Source organism: Lissotriton vulgaris, chromosome 8 (genome assembly GCF_964263255.1).
Source record: "Lissotriton vulgaris chromosome 8, aLisVul1.2, whole genome shotgun sequence".
Lineage (NCBI taxonomy): Eukaryota > Metazoa > Chordata > Amphibia > Caudata > Salamandridae > Lissotriton > Lissotriton vulgaris.
Window position 1 is genome coordinate 1,011,192,467 of NC_141696.1, and position 19,282 is coordinate 1,011,211,748.

A 19,282-nucleotide genomic window follows, 5' to 3' on the forward strand; every position below is an offset into this window, starting at 1 on the left:
CCTCCTCCCAGCCTCTTTCTTGAGATTTATTTTGTGTTCATACTCCTTAAGCACTCCTATGTGATCAGTAAACACTTCAGGATATTCTTCGCTTATTTTGCTACTGGTAAGAGATCTATCTACAAGTAAGACTTGTTCTTTATTATTGGGATCAAGAGTGATACCCAGATCTTTTTGAGGAATGTCTGACATATTATCGAAATACAGAATATCGTAGTACACTAATATCGGAACAAAAATATCGACTACACTATTATCGACTTCCTATACTTAACTATAGATATACAAATATATCAGATACTTAATATCGATATACAAAAACATCGTTTTCATTAATATCGACTACATTGATATCGGTATACATAAATATCGATTTCTTAAAAATACATACACATTAAATAAAATATCGACATCAATATTATCGTCAACAATAATATCGTATTTTCTGATATATCGACAGTTTATATACATAAATTTGCACATTTATTTAACATATTATTATTTTATTTCCAATTAAATACACACTACTTAATTAAACATTTTTATTTTTCTTATAAAATATTCAAAACTATTCTATATTATCTATTATATAACCTACACATAGAAAATTATTGTCTGCTACTTTTATAATTATATAATTATTTTTCTTTTCCCTTCTACTACATAATACTCACAACTGAAATTCAAAAATACTAACTAACCAATGAAGACACAGTTTTTTTAAACCAACCAATAGCAAACTAAGTACTAATGACACTCCTCTATATAAACAATTAAACTCAAAACACAAACTACTTGCTAAAAGTCACGGAAGGAGATACATCTCTGGATGAATTGCAGCACACCAACAAGAACATCAAGACTATCAACATATAATCAAATCTTCCAAGTAAGTACATACATTAAACACTAAGTAAATAACTGCTACTACATTACTTACCTGCTAAATACCCTGTGCTCCTTTTCTATTACTACTACTGAACATGCTAAAAATAATTAACAGATTACTGATTTCTGAAAACACACAACTACTAAAAATGTTATAAATATCTCTATATGACATTATTGTTGTAAACTTTTTAAAAATATTTTTCTTATGTGCATATCCAAATTCTTTTATTTCTCTCCTAACACTACAGATAATTTTAGTACTTACTACTATACTACTAACGTTTTATAGAAATATACAAATATCAAAGTAAGTATGGTTTAACACTACATTAACTGTGACAATCCCCACAATTCAGCACATGTTGTAAATATTTATATATACAAATGTTTTTATAGATACTACAACTAGAGAAAATTCTACAAAAAACTACTGTGAACAAGATCCAAAAACTAAAGATACTAATAACTAAGTAAGTAAATTGTAACTTTTAATTTACTTGTAAAATATTCTAAAAACATACAAACAATTACATTTAAAACACAAATATACTTCTCCAGATTCTAGTACTGAAAACTACACTACATATGAACCAAGAACATTATTCCAATTTCTATATGAAATATTACTAAGTAAGTATATGTAAACAGAAATCAATGTGGTAAAAACGACAAACATTAGCACTTGTTCTAATTAGTTGCTATTATCTATTTTTTTTACACAGCTAACACTACAGAAACATATACTGGAAATATTCAGATCTCTAAAATCGGAATACCAAAAATACAACTCACTAAGTAAGTATATTAAAGAACATAATTAACTGCTAAGTTGTTGAAAACCTACAAACATGGTGATTTTTCTAACACATATGTACCTTTTTTTAGGATAACACTACAATCTACTCTCCACAAAAAGAAGATACAACTATACTGGAAAACCCTACCTAAAACAAAATAAGTAAGTATCTTGACAATGTAAAATAAAATCCTACACTTATTAGTACCCACTTTTGTAGTTGAAATTAGGTGTAACATTGTAAATATACACAAAATGTGTTAATAATATTGTCTTTTTATGTTTTTCCTAACAGCTCTAACAACATCAGAAAACAGTATCCACAACGAAAGAATAAAGCATATCAAAGGATTTCACTGATTTCTAAAACACGTAAGTATATACATTACTAATAATCACTGACTTAGAATTATAAACACATTTTCCTTGACATTAACTATTATATATATATTTTCTAGATATACAAACAACAAAATGACAGAAGGAGCAGAATTTGTAACCAGCCAGAAAGGAAAGCTATTACTGTGCTACATGGGTTACACTTATACACAAGAAAAGCAATATGGCATGAAAGTTAATTGGAAATGTTGTAAATATTATTCTAACAAGTGTTATGGAAGGGCAACAACAAGAGAAGCTACTGTACTGTATACCAGGGAACACAATCATCCACCAAATGTAACTGAAATTGAAGTTAGAACAGCATTGGAAAATATAAAAGAGGCAAGTACAGGTTCCCAAAAACAAACCAACGTCATATTAAAAGAAGCTATTCCTAAAATCCCTAAAACTGCCACAACACAAATGCCAAATATTCTTTCCCTAAAAAGAACTATAGCACGAACTAAAAAAGCTACTACTACTACCACACCAGCTCCCAGAACATGTCATGATATAAATTTAAATGCCAACCAAATTATAACTTCAAACAAGCAACCATTTATAATTTACGCCAATGAAAACAATGACAAAAGACTTATTATTTTTGGGACCAATATGAATCTAGTAAAACTTCAGCAAAGCCAATATTGGATGATGGATGGGACTTTTAACATCTGTCCCAAACCATTTTTCCAATTATACACTGTACATGGCCTCTACCAAAACTGCAACATACCACTACTATATGCACTACTACCAAACAAAAATAATTCCACATATATGGAATTATTAAATATAATTAAACAAAAAACTAATGATTATTCTCCAGAAAAAATAATTCTAGATTTTGAGCAAGCAATGCTTTCAACCATCCTAAAAATCCACCCCCATACCTGCATTCAAGGCTGCCACTATCATTTAAACCAGTGTCTATGGAGACATCTACAAAAAACTACCTTAAGTGTAGAATATGCAACTAGCTCATCTTTTGCATACCAAATTAAAAAACTCATTGCACTGGCTTATGTTCCAGAAACAGACGTAGCAGAACACTACAACATTCTTATAGACAGCCCCTTCTACAAACAAAAAGAAGCAAAGTTGAGTCCATTTCTGGACTACTTTGAAGACACCTGGGTAGGCAGACTCCATAGATCTGGCCACAGAAGAAACCCAAAAATCCTAATACCCTGGTGGAACGTTTACAGAAGCACCTTAAATGGAGAATCTAAAACTAACAACGCTGTAGAAGGTTGGCACAATGCCTTTATACAATCAACTGGCAGAACAAAAGCAACTCTAGAACATTTTATTAAGTGCCTACAGAAAGAACAAAGCTACCAGGAATTCAGAATGGACCAATCCATAACTGAACTAGTTCCTAAAACATCAAAACAAAATAAGCAAATGCACAAATACCTAGTAGAGCAAGTGAAATTATACCCTAGTACAAAAGGCATTGAATACTTAAACATCATTGCCAAAACCCTACTCTGAATAAATAACAACACCAAAGCAATCCCTAAAACTATCACCTAAATATGCATAACATTTCAAACTTGATGTTTAAAAGTATTTAATGTATGCAATATATATAGATATTAATCAAATATATGCACACATTAAATAAAAATAAGAACTATTAAACAATGCAATATTAATAATCACATTACCCACCCACAAAAGATCAAACATAAATGACTTACCAATCATGTTGTAAATACAATAACGTCCTTCTCCACCAAAGTAATCCAGGTAGTGCAAATGTAACCCAAAATAAAATGCAAAAATACAACTGTACCAAAATGACCAAATCCACGGTGTGAAGAGCCATCGAATAACCATAAAAAACCCGAAAAATAGTAAAAAGTTAAAGAAACGCTCCAGGAAAACCGAAAAATAAAAAGAAGTGTTTGCAAAGCAGTGATGAATAAAACCAACAAACACTTCCTTTAAAAAAAAAAAACCGAACTTCCGATATGGCGAACACCCTATAACAAAAACATAGAAAACAGACATTCCCACCCAGATTAACCAACACATAAATAACTACTAACATTAGTAAAAACACAATTTTGCTACTACACATAAACTTAAAACTAAGATAAAGTTACTCTGTAAAAAATCCTTTAACAAAGGAAAAGTACCTGTATGTACCACACAGAAATAATCGTTTTACAAATCTAAAAAACAACTCACTCACATATAAGAACACTAAATAGCAGCACACTACTCGCAAAAGTACATTAAAATACTCATAAAACATATAAAATAAACCTTACCTGAAGCGACGTGAAGTGTCTCCCAACCGCGAGCTGCTCTTCATCCAAATGACCCAAAACGACCTAACCCGGTTACAAAATAAAGAACCCAAAAGTAATAAAATATTCCAAAGTTAGAAATATATTAGGAATTATATAGAAAATTACCTGAATTCATTTTAAAATTTCTAATATTTGCTAAAAACATTTACTTTTTTGCTAGTATGAAATTACTTACCAATATGTATAAAAACGTTAAAAATAAATATTAGGAAAGAAATAATATTTATTACAACAATGTATAGAAATGTAAAAAAAATGTCACACAATGTTTAAATGTACTAATTATGTTTACAAACAATATCCCTTTTTCAGAGAAACTTAAATGTACAAAAGTAATTGTTTAAAAAATTAGTAATAATATTATTAATATTATTAATACTTTTTTATTTTATTTGCTATATAATATGTAATACTATAAAGAAATAATAATACATATTAAATATAACCATTTTATTATATCTTCTTCTGTTAATTTTATTGTAATTGTGTTTGCAAATTATTAGCAGAAATATAAATGTTTCATAAAAGTGAATTAATTATGATGTAAAATCTTATTTCTGCTAAAAATACAAAACTTAATAAATATTTTTTTTCAAACATGTTTAACTTTATCTATTTTGTTATTAGTATAATCTCACAATATTATTATTGGCAAAATCCAATTAGGTACAGGATATTAATAACATGTAACTTACTATTCCCACTCCAATCTATATTAAATTTAAATTAATGCTGGACACTAATGTAATAAAAATAATTATTCCAACTCCACTCTACTTAATATAGAAATAGGTGCTAAACACTAAAAAAATATTACTTACTATTCCCACTCCAGTCTACAATAAACTAAAGTAGGTGCTGGGCACTAATTAATTAATAATTACTATTCCAACTCCAGTCTACATTAAATTGAAGTAGGTGCTGGAGACTAATTAATTAATTATTACTATTCCAACTCCATTCTACATTAAATTGAAGTAAGTGCTGGACACTAAATAATTAATAATTAATATTCCAACTACAATCTACATTAAATTTAAGTAGGTGCTGGACACTAATTAATTAATAATTATTATTCCAACTCCAGTCTACATTAAATTTAAGTAGGTGCTGGACACTCATTAATTAATAATTACTATTCCAACTCCAGTCTACATTAAATAGAAGTAGGTGCTGGACACTAATTAATTATTAATTACTATTCCAACTCCAGTCTACATTACATTGAAGTAGATGCTGGACACTAATTAATTAATAATTACTATTCCAACTCCAGTCTACATTAAATTGAAGTAGGTGCTGGACACTAATTAATTAATAATTAATATTCCAACTCCAGTCTACATTAAATTGAAGTAGATGCTGGACACTAATTAAATAATAATTACTATTCCAACTCCAGTCTACATTAAATTGAAGTAGGTGCTAGACACTAATAAAATATAATTTACTATTCCCACTCCAGTCTACATAAAATTGAAGTAGGTGCTGGACACTAATTAATTATTAATTACTATTCCAACTCCAATCTACATTTAATTTAGGTAGGTGCTGGACACTAATAATTAATAATTAATATTCCTACTCCAGTCTACATTAAAGTGAAGTAGGTGCTAGACACTAATTAATTATTATTTACTATTCCAACTCCAATCTACATTAAATTTAAGTAGGTGCTGGACACTAATTAATTAATAATTAATATTCATACTCCAGTCTACATTAAATTTAAGTAGGTGCTGGACACTAATTAATTACTAATTACTATTCCAACTCCAGTCTACATTAAATTGAAGTAGGTGCTGGACACTAATTAATTAATAATTAATATTCCAACTCCAATCTACATTAAATTTAAGCAGGTGCTGGACACTAATTAATTAATAATTAATATTCCAAATCCAGTCTACATTATATTTAAGTAGGTGCTGGACACTAATTAATTAATAATTACTATTCCAACTCCATTCTACATTAAATTGAAGTAGGTGCTGGACACTAATAAAATAATATTTACTATTCCAATTCCAGTCTACATTAAATTGAAGTAGGTGCTGGACACTAATTAAATAATAATTACTATTCCAACTCCAGTCTACATAAAATTGAAGTAGGTGATGGACACTAATTAAATAATATTTACTATTCCAACTCCAGTCTACATAAAATTGAAGTAGGTGCTGGACACTAATTAATTATTAATTACTATTCCAACTCCAATCTACATTTAATTGAAGTAGGTGCTGGACACTAATTAATTAATAATTACTATTCCAACTCCAGTCTAAATTAAATTGAAGTAGGTGCTGGACACTAATAATTAATAATCATTATTCCAACTCCACTCTACATTAAATTGAAGTAGGTGCTGCACAATAATTAATTAATAATTACTATTCCAACTCCAATGTACATTAAATTTAAGTAGGTGCTGGACACTAATTAATTAATATTTAATATTTCTACTCCAGTCTACATAAAATTAAAGTAGGTGCTGGACACTAATTAATTACTAATTACTATTCCAACTCCAGTCTACATCAAATTGAAGTAGGTGCTGGACACTACTTAAATAATAATTACTATTCCAACTCCAGTCTACATAAAATTGAAGTAGGTGCTGGACACTAATTAATTATTAATTACTATTCCAACTCCAATCTACATTTAATTGAAGAAGGTGCTGGACACTAATTAATTAATAATTACTATTCCAACTCCAGTCTACAATAAATTGAAGTAGGTGCTGGACACTAATTAATTAATAATTACTATTCCAACTCCACTCTACATTAAATTGAAGTAGGTGCTGGACACTAATTAATTAATAATTACTATTCCAGCTCCAATCTACATTAAATTGAAGTAGGTGCTGGACACTAATTAATTAATATTTAATATTCCTACCCCAGTCTACATAAAATTAAAGTAGGTGCTGGACACTAATTAATTACTAATTACTATTCCAACTCCAGTCTACATTAAATTGAAGTAGGTGCTGGACACTAATTAAATAATAATTACTATTCCAACTCCAATGTACATTAAATTGAAGTAGGGGCTGGACACTAATTAATTAATATTTAATTTTCCTACTCCAGTCTACATAAAATTAAAGTAGGTGCTGGACACTAATGAATTACTAATTACTATTCCAACTCCAGTCTACATTAAATTGAAGTAGGTGCTGGACACTAATTAAATAATAATTACTATTCCAACTCCAGTCTACATTAAATTGAAGTAGGTGCTGGACACTAATTAATTATTAATTACTATTCCAACTCCAATCTACATTTAATTGAAGTAGGTGCTGGACACTAATTAATTAATAATTACTATTCCAACTCCAGTCTACATTAAATTGAAGTAGGTGCTGGACACTAATTAATTACTGATTACTATTCCAACTCCTGCCTACATTAAATTAAAGTAGGTGCTGGACACTAATTAATTAATAATTACTATTCCAACTCCAGTCTACATTAAATTGAAGTAGGTGCTGGACACTAATTAATTATTAATTACTATTCCAACTCCAATCTACATTTAATTGAAGTAGGTGCTGGACACTAATTAATTATTAATTACTATTCCAACTCCAGTCTACATTAAATGAAAGTAGGTGCTGGACACTAATTAATTACTGATTACTATTCCAACTCCTGTCTACATTAAATTAAAGTAGGTGCTGGACACTAATTAATTAATAATTACTATTCCAACTCCAGTCTACATTAAATTGAAGTAGGTGCTGGACACTAATTAAATAATAATTACTATAATTTATTAAAGATATTTTTAGTAAATATTTTATATTACGCTACCACCCTTATCCCCTATAAACACAATTACCCTCCCCTAATGATTTGTATGTAATATTAATACATATTAATAAATAAAATATTAATTAATGAAAAAGTCTTTTATCATCAATACATATGATTATTTATAATTTTTTAATAAGATATTATAAAATCAATTATTAAATTTAATAAATTATTAATATTTTTAAGACATATATTTTAAAACACTCCCCACCCTTATCCCCTATTAACCCAATAACCCGCTCCTAAAACTAGATATGTATTTTTATTATTATTTTTAATAATACATTTATTAATATTAAATATATATATATTTTTTTATATTTTTTTCACATATATTTTAAAACACTCCCCACCCTTATCCCCTATAAACCCAATAACCCGCTCCTAAAACTAGATATGTTTTTTAAATAATTCTTTTATTTATTATATATTTTTTTGTTTTAAAATATTTTTGAATATTACTTTTTTCTAATCTCATGACTTTTTTTAGTACTTAAATTTTTTTTTCACTATAAACGATATTTTTTATAGTCAATATTTTATCTAACGATATTCTTGTTTTGATATTTTATTATACTTACTGATTACGATATTTTTGTATTCGATATTTTTATATTTCTATATTATCTACCTTCGATATAAAAACTTCGATATTATGTCTTGTCGATATTATTTTTTCGATATTATGTCTGATTACCCTTTTTGATGTCTCCATCCCAGCAAGTTACTTCCTCTCTTGGTAACATATATCTTACCATAAGTGTGTCTATCCTTAAATGATATTTGCATTTTGACCATACCTTTTATAGGGATGGGGTCTTTGTTGTAACCACCAGGATGAATGTCTGGTTCTTCCAACACATATTCAGCCGGAGTATATGGTGAACACGAATCAGCATACACATTTACATGTTTGCCATTCAATAATATGTCACCTTTAGGATAGGAAACATCCTTATCATTTTCTTCAAGATTCTTGCTCTTGCTGTACAAGGTGCACCTCAGGTCTGCTATCCGTAGAATTACAGCATTTAGAAAAATGACCAATCTTGTTACATTTTCTACAAGTTACTCTTATTGCTGGACATTTAGGAAAGTTTGCTAAATGGTTTGTGTTCCCACAGCGGAAGCATCTAATTTGATCTTTCAAAAACTTCGGGTTTGGTGGCTGTATTAACTTTAGTAATCTTTAATACACCTTCCACATCATTAACTTCATTAACATTGTTTTCATCATATATACCCGATTTGTTCATTTTCATTTCTTTGACACAAAATGTTGTATGCTCTATGCCCTTCGCAATGCTAATAGCTTCTTCTAAATCTGGATTAACTGTTAATAATCTTTCTTGCACTTTATGATCATTCGTGCAACGAACAAGCTGATCTCTAATAAGAGAATCTGTAAGGGCCCGAATTCACAAGTTGCAGAAAGACCTCTCAAAGCAGCAATATAATTGGTAACTTTTTCATTTTTACCTTGAGCCCTCTTAAAAAAATTGTGTCTTTCCAGCACAACATTTATTTTATCTTTAAAGTGAGCACTTAATTTGCGTAAAGTTGTGGTAAAAACATCATCATCACCTTCACCACCCTCTTCTTCACCAATTGCCAGATCCTCATACACTTTTCTAGCTTGTGCACCTAAATTGTGAAGCAAGATATGTTGCTTCCTAACTGCTGAGAATTTTTCCCCCCTATAGCAATTAAATAGGAGTGTAACATTTTTATCCATTGCTCCCAAGGTATATCTGGTTCACCTTCCTCATTAAGGAATGGAGGAGGTTGACTCATGTTTGTTACTGACATAGTGTTTTGATAAGTTTATAGATTAGCTAGGGGTGAATTTAAAGTAAAACTTACAAGAAAAGTAATAGAAAGACAAAGGAGAAAGTAAGATCAAGAAAATATGAGAAAGAGAACAGGAAGATGCAAGAGAAAAAATACAAAGAAGAACAATAAAATAAGAAGAAAAGACCTGAAGAGAATGAAGGGGTAACTCTACAAAAGCAAGAAATGAAGACTTCCAACTTTTTCTTTCAATGAAGAAAACAACACATTATACTTGGAAAAGTCATTTGAAACAACCTTGCATACCAAGTCACACTTTTACTGCGAGATTACTGTAGAACTCTTCTTAAATATAAATGTTCTCTGTTTCAAGAACACTGGTGCAGCTAAGAAAATTGCCTTCAAAAGCCTACAGGATCGGCGTACTGATGAGGTGGTTGAAAACGCTGCCTTTAGAATCACACAGCAAGTGACCAGAATAAATGCTGAGGGGACCAGTTAAGTGCGTAGGTAACAGTATCTGCGCAGTAATGAAGAAAAAAAATGCTTAATTCCCTGCAAGACACTGATTTAATGTCACACAGCGCAGGACCAGAATCACTGCTGAGGAGACCGGGCAGTGCGCGGGAAATGGCACTTGCGCAGAAACGAAAGAAATGCCTGATCCCCTGAGAGACACTGCTTTCGTGACGCACTGCGCAGGACTGGATTCCTCGTTGTGGAATTTTGATCAGTGCGCGGGAAACTGCACCTGCGCAGCAATGAAGAAAGTGACTGTACTCCCGGGAGAGACACTGCTTCCGAAACACCCTGCGCAGGACCTGAACAACTGAGGATATACACGGACTCACGCACAGGGGACAGCACAGCACAGCAATGCTGAAAGTGTCTCTTCCCAGCACTGGACCTCCACTGACGGAAATTCAAAGAACGAAATTTACCAGAAATGTCTCCAGGAAGTGCCAAAGCCAGACACTACCCACGCACAAGAGAAGCAGAAAAACGGCTCACCGAAGGCACCCGGAAAGCTGAAGGTGCACAAAAATTGAGCCTGAACTCCGATGAAAAACAGTTCAAAGAGACTTCAAATGGAGATACATGGCAAAGGTCAGTCGGGAGACACAGCTCCAAGGAATGGAAGAAACGGATCTGACACAAAACGAGCCGACGAAACCACAGAAAGGTGTCACTCACGTAGTGTCGAAAAATCTCAGGGGAGACGAAGAAGATGGGGGTGAAACTGGTGCCGTCCCCCACACGGCTGGAACCCTCGTCACCAAATTGTTAAAGAATCAAAGTCCACTTCAGGTAAGAAGATTGAAGTTTATTGCCAACAAGTTTCATGCTCCTCTGATACCCGTGTGGTAGCGCAGTACCACAGAGGTGAACGTTCGAATTGGCCTTTCAGAGGAATGAACCAAGGGGAAAAGGAGAGGAGGGGAGGAAGGGAAGCAGGGAAAGGCGAAGAGTGGATCACAAGAGGGGAAAGTTATAACAGTGGGTTTGACAGTGCAAGTGAGCATTTAAAAAAAAAAAATTCTAAGTTGTACCTTGTTATTTTTTTTATAAGACAACCAGCATCAAAAACAACATTGTACAGTGGGGGAACACAGATTTCCCCCCATTCTGCAACCCAACCGTATACATATTGTATCATCAAACAGGTCGATACCCGTCCAATTACCCAGAGCTGAAATGCTCCTCATGCCCGACCCTATCTGCAACAAACAACACATAGCCCAAGAACCTGAACACCCCCAAACAAAGCTGTGCCGTGGTTATGTGAAACATATTATCTAGTGTTAAGTTCTGACAGTAAGAGACTCAATCAGCTGCAAACCCCACCAATTGCATGTACAAAGAAGGCTCCCATCTATTACAGAACTCATCAGTCAGTCCTCACCTCTCAAGCTCTGTCCTCTTCCAGAGCCACAGCACCCCCGGGGGAGCTTACCAGTGATGACTGTCCAGCATGTTCATTCAATCAACCATGTTCTCCCATGTACATGCCACATCAAGGGATCCACAGCCAAGCTTTGCCTCCCTGATCAAGCTCTTTGCACTACTTATCAAAGATATGCCCTGTGAAGGTAATGGAAGTTAATTCATTTGAACTGGTCATTCCTAGCACTTTCAGTACTTGTTGCAGGATTTTCACCCTGTCCACTTCTGGAATCAGGGTTCTCAGATCTACCTCCCATTTCTCCAGGAACCCAGACATGGGAGCAATCATATCCTCCCTGAGAGCTAAATAAAAACACATAACAGCTTTGAGTGCCTGTGGATGTGCAGATAAGATATGAGGGATTTGGCAATCCCACATTCTAGTGCCTCTTAATCACTGCCACCGCTACCCTATGTAAAAAGATTTGACCCACCCTGTCAGCCCCCAAAATCACCACCGTGGGGCAGCACCTCCAGCTGCAGCATCAGTATATCAGGAGAGTATGGGAGCCACGCACGTGTTTTCTGCAACCAACGCATCCAACTTTGCCTCATATCCATGAGCTCACCAGGACCCTCCTGGGACAACCATGGGGATTCCGGAGTAGCTGAAATAACTTTTCAGGGTTTGGGAACAAATGGCCCACCTGCCTTCCAGGCCACTGTTGAAAATTCACCCACTGAATAAACCACTGCATCTGTGATGCCAAATAATAAGTTTCAAAATCATCTACGGCTGCTAGACTCCCCTGTGCGATTGGACTCTATAGGTTATCCATCGCCACTCTACGCCCACCTGAACTCCATACAAAAGCAGACATTAGTGATTCAATATCCCAAAACATAACACAAGGCACCAGGAGTGGCATCAGAGTAAATGATGGCTGTAAGGAGCACTCCCTTTTATTCAAGATATTTCTAGGTTATCCAATGGTGCTCCGATTTGTCAGGGTAGTCAATCCTGTGATATAAGTCCAGGTTATGATGGGTTGTTGGGCCCACCAAATCGGGCACTGTGCACTTAGCGCTCCGCGCCTTAATTATACTTTACACACTTTTTGAGATTAGTTGCTTATTTTATTCTTATTTTGCTTTTTTGGTTTGTTTCAATTACTCATGTATTATTACCATTTTTCATAATACGAGCATATGGTACAATTCATCACTTTTACAAACATCATATATACATCAGTACTTTGGCTTCAATAATATTTCCACAATAAACAATATACACAAGTTTAACACGTGAGCCCAATGCATTTCGGCGCCGTGATGGTGCCTTCATCAGGGGCGTGTATGAAAATCAAACATATGAAATAGTATGAGAATCTTAATTCTATGGAGTTCATGGGGGTATTTGTGGCTAAACTCTACTGAAATGTCATACCTGGTGTGTGAAACTATTTATATACGCCTCACTCGCTGGGTTCAGTGTTCAATCACTGTGAATAATAATGAATAATCTGTGTTGATTATGAGATAATAACTGCATGAGGGTTTTGAATTATATCTCGAAAAAACTAGTTGGGACATACCTGTATAAATCGTTTTGTACTCGCTGAAAAGAGAAATTATTATATATCAGGATGAAATTCCGCCCTATTATGCGTGTTGATTGTTCTAGCAACATAGGTCATAGGACCCTTACCTTGTCTTCATCAAGATTAAGACTCAATCTGGTAAGAGAAAACTCAATTACTCAACTATTTGCGGGCAATATAGCGATGTTGTCAATATACTTAATGTGAGCAGGTTGAGGCATACCTGATACGCCAAAGATTTTCACCGTGTAAGGGGTTCCGTTTATCGATCGTTGTCCTCCGCGGTGTGCCGGTGAGATGCCATATTAAGCTCCGCGAACTCCGCCAGGAAGCGGGGTTTGTAAACATAAAAAAGGGACTAAATCACAGTGCCGTGGCCGTCCTGATAATAACTATGGGCGCCATGCTTGAAAGTGTGAAAAGCCGGGGAAACCTGCTTGGTTCTAAACGTAATGCCTTGTAGTGGAATGAATGCTTATATAATATCGATCTAACGCTCTGGGTTCTATGGTAATTCATTGCATGGTGTATCCCATTGCCCGAGTGTCCTAGACAGTCTGCAGAACGTTTAATATTAACGTTCAAGTTTAGGAGAAATCCCTACGACTGATAATGATCGGTGTTCTCTGCAGTAAAAAACGCTATAGGTGTGTTTAAAGGTGTTATCGGTGAGCTATCCGCGGGTTACTGCGATCACTCGCAGTATGGGGTTATTTGATCATGGCAATGATCTGATGGAAATCCTAACCCTGATTTTCTTGCTGTTTACATTACATAACCATAGTTGGCGGCCCGTTAATTTTTAATGGTCGAATGCATTGCTAATCTATAGGACCTTGGTTCATGTGAGCTTGATAAGGACATTAGATGATCATGTGCATTCCAAATCTGTTGAACCATTAGACATATTTAACACATGTAAGGTCCACATTCACTCATATCAACATTTGATAGTCATGTACACTGCAGATCTATGAAACCATAATACATATTGGTATAATGCAGTTGATTTGAAACATATAGTGGCTATCTTCATAACAGTTCTATTGAACCCTAATTCATATTAGCACTTATGAAGTTCACATTAGTTTGTGGGTCAATATCATGTGTTACGGCAGTCTTGCATAATCAATTCCAATCAATATAATGGATTATAAGTGTATATCTGTTATCTACCGTTCACAGTGTTTAGTCTTAGAGATTTTACCTAACAAAGTAATATGTGCTGTTATATAAACTCTTATTGCTGACACTGTTCTTACAGATAACACGAAAGGTCATATTTGTCATTCAGCCCAACGGGGGTTAATGTTTTTAGGTATTTTATCCAAAATAGTTCACGTTGCATCAATCTCTGATGATTGTCAATCCCTTCCTTTATCTGTACTTTTTCAATAGCAAAAAATCTCAGCTGAGATATAGTGTGTTTTTCATCTCTCCAATGAAGTACTAAAGGTGACGTTAGATTCAGGTTGCGGATTCTACTCTTGTGCTCCGTTATGCGCACTTTCACTTTGCGTTCAGTTTTTCCGACGTACATTTTGCCGCAAGGGCACTTGATTGCGTATACAACGTTGTTAGAATTGCAGTCACTGTTATGTTTGAGCTGTATCATTTTTCCTGTGGTTGGGTGAGTGCACACATTTCCTGTGATCACATTGTTACAGTTGGTACAATTGGTACATCTTGTTGTTCCCTTGTATGGTGCCGAGCTTATAACGGGCTGTTTGTGTTTTAACTTTGTTCTTAAGTTTGGTCCTCTAGTGTGTGCATGTACTGGTAAGTCTCTGAAGATCCCGTGAAAGTCTGGTTCTACTGATAACAACTCCCATCTTTTGTTGATGATTGCTCTGATTTTTGTGGATAGTGTTGTATATTTGGTCACAAAAACCATCCTGTTTTGTGTTTTTCTCTCTCGTGTTTTTAAGAGATCCACTCTATTCATCGTGTTTACTTTGTTCAAGTGTTGTTCCAGGACTTCTGGAGGATAGCCTCTGAATATGTATTTCTGGGTCTGTTTTTCCAAGTTAATTTGACACACATATGGTTCTGAACATATACGTTTGATTCTGATAAACTGGGATGCTGGTAAGTTGCTGATAAGGCTCTTGGGGTGAACGCTTTTGTAGTGGAGCGCACTGTTGCGATCCGTCGATTTTGTATACAGTGCTGTTTCAAAGCCTTGTTGTGTTTTTGTTATCCTGACATCAAGGTAGTCGATGACGCAATCACTGATCTTATGAGTGAATTGAATCCTGTTATCCACTGAGTTCAAAGCAATGATCAGCTCCTCAAGTTTTTCTCGTGTGTCGTCCCAAATTAAAAATACGTCGTCTATGAACCGACTGTACATTTTGACGTGTGACCATTCCCTCAATGACATTAAGTTGTTCGCTTCATATTGGGCCATAAAAATATTAGCATATGCAGGGGCCCCTGCAAAACCCATAGAAGTCCCGTGCAATTGGGCAAGGTACTCATTCTTCCAGGAGAAATAGCTGTTATGAAGACAAAATTTTAACAGCTGAAGCAAAAAAAATTTTGGGTTGTTAGATAAGTTCTCCATTTTGAGCAGTGCCCATTCGATAGATTCCAGTCCTGCGTGATGTGGTATGGAAGTGTAGAGTGCCACCACATCAATGGTGCACATAATCCAATGTTCTTGGAATCCTGCTTCCGTCCATTTTAATTTGTTGATGAAATCTGTCGTGTCCCGTATGTAGGATCCCCATTGTTGGACGAACTGTTGCAGATAGTAATAGATGTATTTACCTAACGGGTCAAAAATTGATCCACATCCTGACACTATTGGTCTAAAAGGAGGATTTGTCGGGTGTTTGTGTATCTTTGGGATCATGTAAAGGCTAGGGCGTCTGGGATTCCTCTGGGTCAGATATGCTGAGGTTTGCTCATCAATCCATTCATTATCCCACGCTGATTTCAGTATATCACTCAGCATCTGTTGTAAAGAGCCTGTTGGATCCATTGGTAGTTTCAGGTATGTGTTGATGTCTGCTACATGTTTCTCAACTTTTTGATCATAAAACTCCGTGTCCATTAGTACCAGGGCTCCCCCCTTATCTGCTGGTTGTATTGTCAATGTTGGGCTGTTTGCCAAATTGTTAATTATGTTTTGCTCTTGCTTGGTTAAATTGTGATGTCTTTTCCTTTTGTAATCCAATCCCTGTAGGTCTTTCCTCACCATGATTTCAAAAGTATCAAGCATCTTATGTGATACTGGTGCTTGGAACACGCTCTTGGGTTTAAATTTTCTATTGGTATCTTCGCCAGTACTCTCTGTGGGTTCAATGACATTCTCAAAGTAATGTCTCAATTTTAATGTCCTCATGAATCTAAAGAATGCCCCCTCTGTTTCCAGTTCATTTGTAGTTACAGTTGGGACAAATGTTAGACCTTTGTTTAAGGTTGATGTTTGTTGTTGGGTCAGTGTGATGGAAGATATGTTAATGATCAGATCACTGTTCGTCCGCTCCTCAGTGCTTTTCCGGCCACTTCCTCGCCGTGTTTTCCGCTTGATGTTATTGGGTCGGGTGCTGTTGTTGGTGGTTGTCCTGGATCCTGTTCCTGTAACAAAAAAGACGATGCTTCACTGCTAGTTGTCGCTTGGTTCGTGCTTTCACCGGATATTATTATACCCTCCTGTGTTGCTTTGACCGGTCCTCTGCGTATATATATTTCTTTGTCTGTTACGAGACTTTCTTCTGATGACCGTGCTGATGTGGGTGTTTTCTTCGGTATGTGTTGGCGTCGTGCGTATATATCTGCCCAAGTATAAACCTCGTTGAGCTTATAATCGATGGTATCGCGCTTGTACTTCCTGAGTTTTCCTTCCTGTAATTCTTTTTCATATTTGTCAAGTTTAATATTAATACCTTCCAAGCTCATTTTCCAGGTATCTGTCTCCATTCTGGCTTTTAGTTCTGTTTTTAAGACGTAGATTTCATCTTCCAATTCCCTTATTGTTTTGGCGAGTTCTTCTATTATTAGGAGTATTAAATCCAAAGAGCATTTGTTGAGAATGCTAAACCATTTCTCCATGAATTTTGAATTAAGGTTAAAACGAAATAACACAGAACTCATCAGTCAGTCCTCACCTCTCAAGCTCTGTCCTCTTCCAGAGCCACAGCACCCCCGGGGGAGCTTACCAGTGATGACTGTCCAGCATGTTCATTCAATCAACCATGTTCTCCCATGTACATGCCACATCAAGGGATCCACAGCCAAGCTTTGCCTCCCTGATCAAGCTCTTTGCACTACTTATCAAAGATATGCCCTGTGAAGGTAATGGAAGTTAATTCATTTGAACTGGTCATTCCTAGCACTTTCAGTACTTGTTGCAGGATTTTCACCCTGTCCACTTCTGGAATCAGGGTTCTCAGATCTACCTCCCATTTCTCCAGGAACCCAGACATGGGAGCAATCATATCCTCCCTGAGAGCTAAATAAAAACACATAACAGCTTTGAGTGCCTGTGGATGTGCAGATAAGATATGAGGGATTTGGCAATCCCACATTCTAGTGCCTCTTAATCACTGCCACCGCTACCCTATGTAAAAAGATTTGACCCACCCTGTCAGCCCCCACAATCACCACCGTGGGGCAGCACCTCCAGCTGCAGCATCAGTATATCAGGAGAGTATGGGAGCCACACACGTGTTTTCTGCAACCAACGCATCCAACTTTGCCTCATATCCATGAGCTCACCAGGACCCTCCTGGGACAACCATGGGGATTCCGGAGTAGCTGAAATAACTTTTCAGGGTTTGGGAACAAATGGCCCACCTGCCTTCCAGGCCACTGTTGAAATTTCACCCACTGAATAAACCACTGCATCTGTGATGCCAAATAATAAGTTTCAAAATCATCTACGGCTGCTAGACTCCCCTGTGCGATTGGACTCTATAGGTTATCCATCGCCACTCTACGCCCACCTGAACTCCATACAAAAGCAGACATTAGTGATTCAATATCCCAAAACATAACACAAGGCACCAGGAGTGGCATAACAGTGGCAATAGCAAAATAGCATGCCAGCCAAACTGGCAATGTCTTCCAAAATTCTATGCTAGACCAAAGGGCTCAGGTAGCCACACCCATATTACCCTTTAAGAGCTCCCAGGTTTATATTTTGAGCCCCAGATATTAGAAAACAGGTGGGCTCCCACACCAATCTCCTTGGGTAAAAGGGCATCCGGAGCCCCGACAACAATCTAGATTTCTGCCAATTAATACATAGGTAAGATACTGACCTAAAGTGATCCAGCAATTAGGCTGCTCCACTGTATCTGTGGCCACATCAAGCAAACAACAATAGCATATCATCAGCATATAAAATAAGATGATGTATTGAACCTTGGATCTCAATGCCCCTGTAGAGTGTCCTGGATCTTGTGCTGCTGGACAAAGTGCCATCTGCCAGTGAAGAGCAACATGGATGACAAGCATAACTGCTGGGTCTGCTGTCCCACTGCATACTCCTCCAATACCACACTGCCAGTTTTCACACAGGCTGTGGTGCTGGAATACAGACGCTTAGTCCAATTTACAAATCTTCACCCCAACCTCATCTTCTCCATCACTCTATAGAGGAACCCCGATGACAGACTATCAAAGGTCTTCTCAATACCTATCCACATAACTGCCATCACCCGCTTATCATTAGTGCCAAAAGCCTACCGATATTGAGCACAGTATTGCGTCCTGCAATAAATTCAGCCTGGACTGCGCAGCTAGAACTTGTTTCAGAATTTTATATACCTCAGC

At 35.6% G+C, this 19,282-nt stretch overlaps 1 protein-coding gene across 1 annotated transcript; it reads left to right on the top strand.

Annotated features, from left to right (window-relative positions):
- Positions 1–2,161: 2,161 nt before the first annotated feature.
- Positions 2,162–3,565, top strand: LOC147698243 (uncharacterized). The gene has a single exon (XM_086933414.1). The coding sequence runs from the start codon at positions 2,162–2,164 to the stop codon at positions 3,563–3,565; it is 1,404 nt and encodes a 467-aa protein (XP_086789540.1).
- The last annotated feature ends 15,717 nt before the right edge of the window (positions 3,566–19,282 follow it).